The sequence below is a fragment of the Limulus polyphemus genome, unplaced genomic scaffold (assembly GCF_000517525.1).
Source record: "Limulus polyphemus unplaced genomic scaffold, Limulus_polyphemus-2.1.2 Scaffold12591, whole genome shotgun sequence".
Taxonomy (NCBI): Eukaryota; Metazoa; Arthropoda; class Merostomata; order Xiphosura; family Limulidae; genus Limulus; species Limulus polyphemus.
Genome location: NW_013678201.1, coordinates 4,688 through 10,962, shown reverse-complemented (window position 1 = coordinate 10,962; position 6,275 = coordinate 4,688). Strand labels below are relative to the sequence as shown.

At 31.6% G+C, this 6,275-nt stretch overlaps 1 protein-coding gene across 8 annotated transcripts in view; it reads left to right on the top strand.

Annotated features, from left to right (window-relative positions):
* Positions 1–1,369: 1,369 nt before the first annotated feature.
* LOC106477035 (quinone oxidoreductase PIG3-like) overlaps positions 1,370–6,275 on the top strand; it is a 9,587-nt gene continuing 4,681 nt past the window's right edge. The window contains exons 1-4 of one of the 8 annotated variants that reach the window (XM_022380744.1): positions 1,370–1,564; positions 3,334–3,489; positions 4,844–4,985; positions 5,938–6,063. In XM_022380744.1, coding sequence (XP_022236452.1) covers positions 3,340–3,489; positions 4,844–4,985; positions 5,938–6,063 — 418 coding nt within the window. In that variant the 5' untranslated portion in view covers positions 1,370–1,564; positions 3,334–3,339. The other 7 variants (XM_022380742.1, XM_022380746.1, XM_022380743.1 and 4 more) reach the window with 7 other exon arrangements.

The following is a 6,275-nucleotide window of genomic DNA, read 5'->3' as shown; positions in this document are numbered from 1 at the left end:
GCTGGACTTAACATAGGATTCAAATTCAAGAGCTTTGGCCATTGCATCCTGCATAGTAGAAGGGTGTGCTTGCTTCACTTGTATCTTTAGTAACAGCTGCTGTAATCTATCTTCTTGTTTCTTTTGCTGTTCTTGTATTGCTGCCACCCAATCTGCTAAGCTGTAGTTTGATTTGCCACTTCTCATTTCCATCGTTTTTTCTTTTCCATCCCACTCTCTGACACCAATTTGTTACATCTCTGTTAGTTTGTTAATTTCCGGTGTAAATTGTTTCCAAGGAACTTCAGTGATACAAGTCCTTTCTTAAATAAAACTAGTTTATTCTTTCTCGATACAACTTTGTAATACACCGAATTTCCAGTCACTTTAACTTAACTACTTTTTTAAACACACGCTATAATTCACAGCGATTCACACACTTTACTTACGGTGCCTACTGTTTGCTTGACTCAATTATCTATATCTATATCTATTTATGCAATTCTGTCTTTTTTTGATCGCGCTGGTTTTTCTCCCCAGGCTTATTTACTAAAAAAAAAGAGGGCGCCTGGAACAAACCATAGTTGCCAGGAATATTCATGATCCTTCTAGAAAATCCAGCACGCATGTTCCCAGCGTTGCGTCACTTCCGCTGTCGTAACACAACGATAGAAACCGGGTCGCGATACCTGTGGTGGGTAGATTACAGATAGCCCATTGTGTAGCTTTGTGCTTCACTACAAATATACAATTTAAAAATATTAGACTCAAAAACAATGGCATTCATAGACTTGAAAAGATGTAACATATTTATTTTTAAAAATGGATCTATTTTTACTTTTATGTTCTATTAGACCTATTTTTATCTATATATGTTTTTCATTTTCATCTATTTTTATTTCATTTTATTTTTATTTTGAACTTCTTGGGGACAATAAGTAACTTGGTGGCTCTGGGCAGTTGCCCTATTTGCCCTGCAATTAATTGGTCCTGGCTAGAAACCGGGTTTTAATATTCGTGGTGGGTACAGCACAGATGACCCATTGTATAGCTTTTTGCTCAACTATAAACAAACATATTGTTACGACAGCGGAAGTCACGTGACCCTAGTAACACGTCATGAACTTCTAGAAGGATCCTGTCCCTTCCTGAATGCTGGAGCGTTTACTAGATTTCGGTATTCTTTTATATATAAGACGGTCAAGACGTGACGGGAACAATGTTATGGGTAATTGAACTGCGGACACAGAGAGACGTATTTTTGATTCGAGCACGTGAGACGTTCGTTGTGAAATAGCGTTTGTTATAGCGTGACTTTGGAAATTAAGTGTATTGCAAAGTTGTATTGAGAATAAACCAGTTTTATTTAAGAAAGGACTTGTATCGCTAAAGTTTCATCAGAAAGAAATTATACGGAAAATTAACTAACGAACGGAGGCGTAACAATATGTAAAAAACAGCTCTTCTTTTAATCTCTAAAGTGAGCTCTCTCATAGTCATAAGGCTGATCGAAAATGGTGGATCATTTTGTCATCGAAACACGCAGATCGTGTATTTTTTTAACCTTATACAATAAAGATATTATGTAGGTGGAAAAGTTGGTGTCGTCATTTTATGTTTTTAACAATTATTTCAAGATATGCATGATGTGTTACTGTTAGATATTGTAAACTAATATCTTTAATATTGTAATTCATGCGTTTCAATTTCAGACATTGTTTAGTCCCGAAAACATAGCGAACTTGGGTGCGTAAGTTTACATTTGTCGGATTTTGTGTTAGTGATGCGTTTTGTTGAATTTATTTTAGTATTTCTTGAAATATCGAAGGTAATTATCTTTGTACTGGGCCGCCGTACAAATATGAATATGGCATGTGATTACTTATCATATAGCAGCCCTACTGCTGATAGTAGAGCTAAAACTAGATACGGCATGTGTAAGGATTGTGAACTACTTAATGCTATTATTAGTAATAGTACTAGTAGATCTAAGATCAGTAGGTTTGTAGGGTAACCAGTATCAATCAGTTGAAAGCTCTAGTAATGTTCTTTTATGAAGGAAATTATAATTTAAAGCCAAATCATGCGAGAATCTGTGTTGAAATGTAATAGCAATTTGATAAGAAATTAATCAAAGCTAGATTTTTACTCTCTAATTGAATCTTAAAATTAAGGCAAACACAAAGTAGTTTAAATTTGAAACAAAATATAAGGATGAACAAATGTCAAAAGATCATTTAATGTGTTCAGTGAACAGTTCAAATTTTACACTTCAGCCTCTTTAATAATATAATGGCAAAAATCATTTTCATTTAAAAACATTTACAGAAGAACAATGAAATAATTCAAATGCAAGTATCTTTATAAAGTAATTTGTGTTACCTAGGTTGTGAATTAGTGTCATTAATATTAGTGATAAAAGTAATGGTGAACTTGTTTATAAAGAATTTTGGCCTTTATTTTGTTTTACTAATAAGTGGATATGATATAACTTCAGAGGTTGCTAAGTGTATCAGTGGCCCCTCTTAAGCCTGATTGATTTTGTATACATATGTTGTTCTGACTTTAGCGTAATCTTTTAACTTAATACAAGTGATTCAGTATATGTTGCTGTATTCTGCACGAAAGTTATATGCACACAGCAAAATCTCAATGGATTAGGAACCTATGTTCTTCTTTTGTATGTGATATGATCATTCTCTTTAAAACTGCGCATATAATGGTTGGTATATATGTACAAAAAAACATTTTTTATATATAATTCAGCCATCAAGTAATACCACAGTGTAACAAAACATGTAAGAAAGATATATCCAAAATACTCATTACAAAAATAGATTAGATGCATTAATCTTTTGGAAACTGATTTTGCACATTCTTCATTTTCTAGGTGAGAGAAATTTAATTAGTCAGATGAAAAGTTAACCAATTAAAATTTCAAAATCTCAAAAATAACTCATACAGAAGGCCTATTTGATTCTCTAACCAACTTTCCAAATAATATGACCTATTTAAGTGCATTTAACTTGAATTGTCATATTGTATGCTTACAGCACATAAAACATTCAGCACTTTAATAATATAACAATTTTCATATGGCATTAATCAATATCATCATCTTTGAAATATTTATGGCTATAACAAAGCAAACTTCAAATGACCCTAAGTACATGTGTGAATATTGACTTGCAGAGAAAAGAGTCTACTTTGCATTTTTTGTTTGGTATTTAATATATACTATTTAATAAATTTAAATCAATTGGTAAGAGCAATAAAATGGTTTGAATTGTAGTAAAAATTATTAAAAAGTAGAAAATTATGCAGCTTATATATGTTAACATTATTTGAAGCTAGAGACAGATGACGAGTGAAAATATGAGAGCAGCTCAGTTTGAGCTTGGAGGACCAGAAAAGTTGTTTATTGGGAAAGTTCCTATCCCCAGCCTTAGAGAGAAAGAAGTTCTGATTCGAGTTGTGGCAACAGCTGTTAACAGAGTTGATTTACTTCAGGTTGGTTATCAGTTACGATAACAGAAATTATCCTTACAGTTTGTATTTGTTATTTTGTTAAATACATCAATAAATGCATCATGTCACTACTATATCTGAAAGGAATAGTTGATTTTGCTATTCAAATATAAGTATTAACTGTTTTTGAATAGTCATCAATAAAGACAATGAAAATATTTCTTTTTGTATATTTGTTGCACTTTGTTTATCATCTTGTTGAAAGCAATTACTCACATTATTGATAATAGAATATACAGTTTGTTTACAAGAGAATACTCAGTGTTACTAAATAATATTCAGTACTGACTTCATTCTCAGAAATTTCTGCATTCAGATATAACCATTAATAATCCCACTGGTAATGAACCCTGTCCTAATAGATAATTTCTATGTAAATTGTCCTTTTGTTTCATTTTTAGTGCTGTCAGAAGCATTTACCACCAATCAGCTCCCAAATTGGTATTTATTTATATTTAGCATTTTTATACTTTTCACTCATAGATTTGAGGCACAATGAAAAATTCAAATATTTATTACGTCACTTAATTATTTGTATCTGTCATGTGATTTGAGTTGCTTTACCTAAAAAGTTTTTCATTGATTCCAATCTCTCAGCTAGCATTCATTATGCTTCACACACACTCACTATATTTGGGGGTGAGGTGAAGTGAGCTTTGTGTGAGAAAATGATTTAACCTCAATCATTATTTATTAATTCATTATAAACTGTATTGTTATTTGAGTGTTTGTTTCAGCTCTAATCATTACCTACAGATATTTTAGAATGGTAATATTTTTGTTTGATTAATTTAATCTGGTTCTTTCATCTGTTAATTGAGTGAAAATGTTGCATTGAATTGATAAAAGTTTGCTGCATTAGAAGGACTTTTGTTCAGAGGCATAGATAAAAGAAATATATTGAGGTAGAAAGAACTAATTATTTGTTAAAATGTATTTTCAAAAAAAAAGCAGCCAGAATCTGAAAAGCTAAATAAATAGCAATGCATTTCATTCTTAAATGTGATATATAATAAAATATTAGTGGGACAACTGCTCTTCTCTTTCCATCCCAAGATCAACACCTTTGCATTGGTTCCTCGAATCATACTGATGCATAAAATAGGTACAGTTTTCCCCATGTGTCTATCTTTTGTATACAGTCTGCATTTATATCAATGCAGTCTGTTAGTAGAGTATAATTGGCATTATAAAGTCGTACAAAGTTCCCCCTTTGTGTGTAAATAACATATGTTAGAGTAGTGAAATTGGAGCATAAAATTAGAACTGTTACATTGACTGAATACTCCTAATGATTTGACTAGATATGAAAAAGTACTATATTTACATCCATTAGCGTATGGGTAATTACCCTGTTCCACCTGGTGCAAGTGATATTCTTGGACTGGAAGTTGCAGGTGTAGTAGAAAAACTTGGTCCAGGTTGCACTAGTGGCTGGACTCCAGGTGACAATGTGATGGCCTTGTTGGCAGGTGGAGGTAGGTGTATTAGGAGAACAGTACATTTTGGTTGCTGGAGGGGGAAAAGTATACTTTTTAATAGCAAAGTTGCCAGATAAGAAGGAATTATTATTATAGAATAAAGGTTGTTGACCAGACCTAGATTACCAAAAATGTCCTAAAAGCCAGAAGACATGGAATGAAAATTTATAAGATAAAAACTAGTATTGTAAAATGATCAAAACAGTGATTAACATTGAAATACATTATTGCAGGCAAAAGAAGGAAGATGCTATTGGAAAACTGAAGAATAAGAATAAGCTAATTTTGTAAACAATTATTTTTCATTCTTATGGGAAACCGGAATGCTTGATAAAAGGAAAGCACATTACTAGTAAATATGATGTTATTTATGATGCTGTGTTAGAACAAGAGTGATTTATGTTAAACATTAGTGTTAAGAAGAAGTACATTATGAATACTCAACAAGGGTAGTTTTAAATTTAATAGCACAGTTTATGGAGTTTTAATTTTCAGTGCTGAATTTTTCCTGATTGTATTAAAAAAGAAGCCCCAAACTTGTTTTTATAAGGATGGACTTGCATGTGAGGCTAGTGACATAATTGTTTTTTCTTTCTGTAATTATCTTTAATTAGGGGGCCCACAAAAATGCTTTAAAAAGAAACTCACAAAAGTTATTTGGAAGAGAAGAACAAATTCTTAATAAGATATACATTTATAATAAGATTTTTTTTTTATCTGAAGCGATTACTTTTCATGTGCAAATGATTATTTTCAAATAATAAAACTATCTTTGTTTTATCATTTCAATTTGTTAGGTTATAGTTACTGAACTTACTGGAGAACACTTGGGTTGTTAAAATCAACTACTGTATTTTTTTATTTTATGATTTTCTAACTAATACACACAATATCTGAAGGAATGTCTATATAAATGAAAGATCTGTGATTCCTGATAATTTTTCTGTAGGTTATGCAGAGTTTGTTGCTTCTCATGAAGATCATATCATGCCAGTGCCCAAGGACCTTAGCTTTGAAGAAGCTGCATCAATTCCAGAAGCCTGGTTAACATCATACCAGTTGCTGCATAAAATAGGTGAATAATAACAAAAGTTACTTTATTAAAAATTTGTTTCAGATATTTCAGGAATTAGTGAATTGAATTGTAGGTAGTTTCAGAGATATCTTTATCATGTTGCAGATCCTTGTTGTAATCATATGAGATATACACTGAGTGATCACAAGTAAATAGACAGCTAATTGTTCGTCATTTAACTGATTTATGCTAACTAATTTGTGTTCACAGAG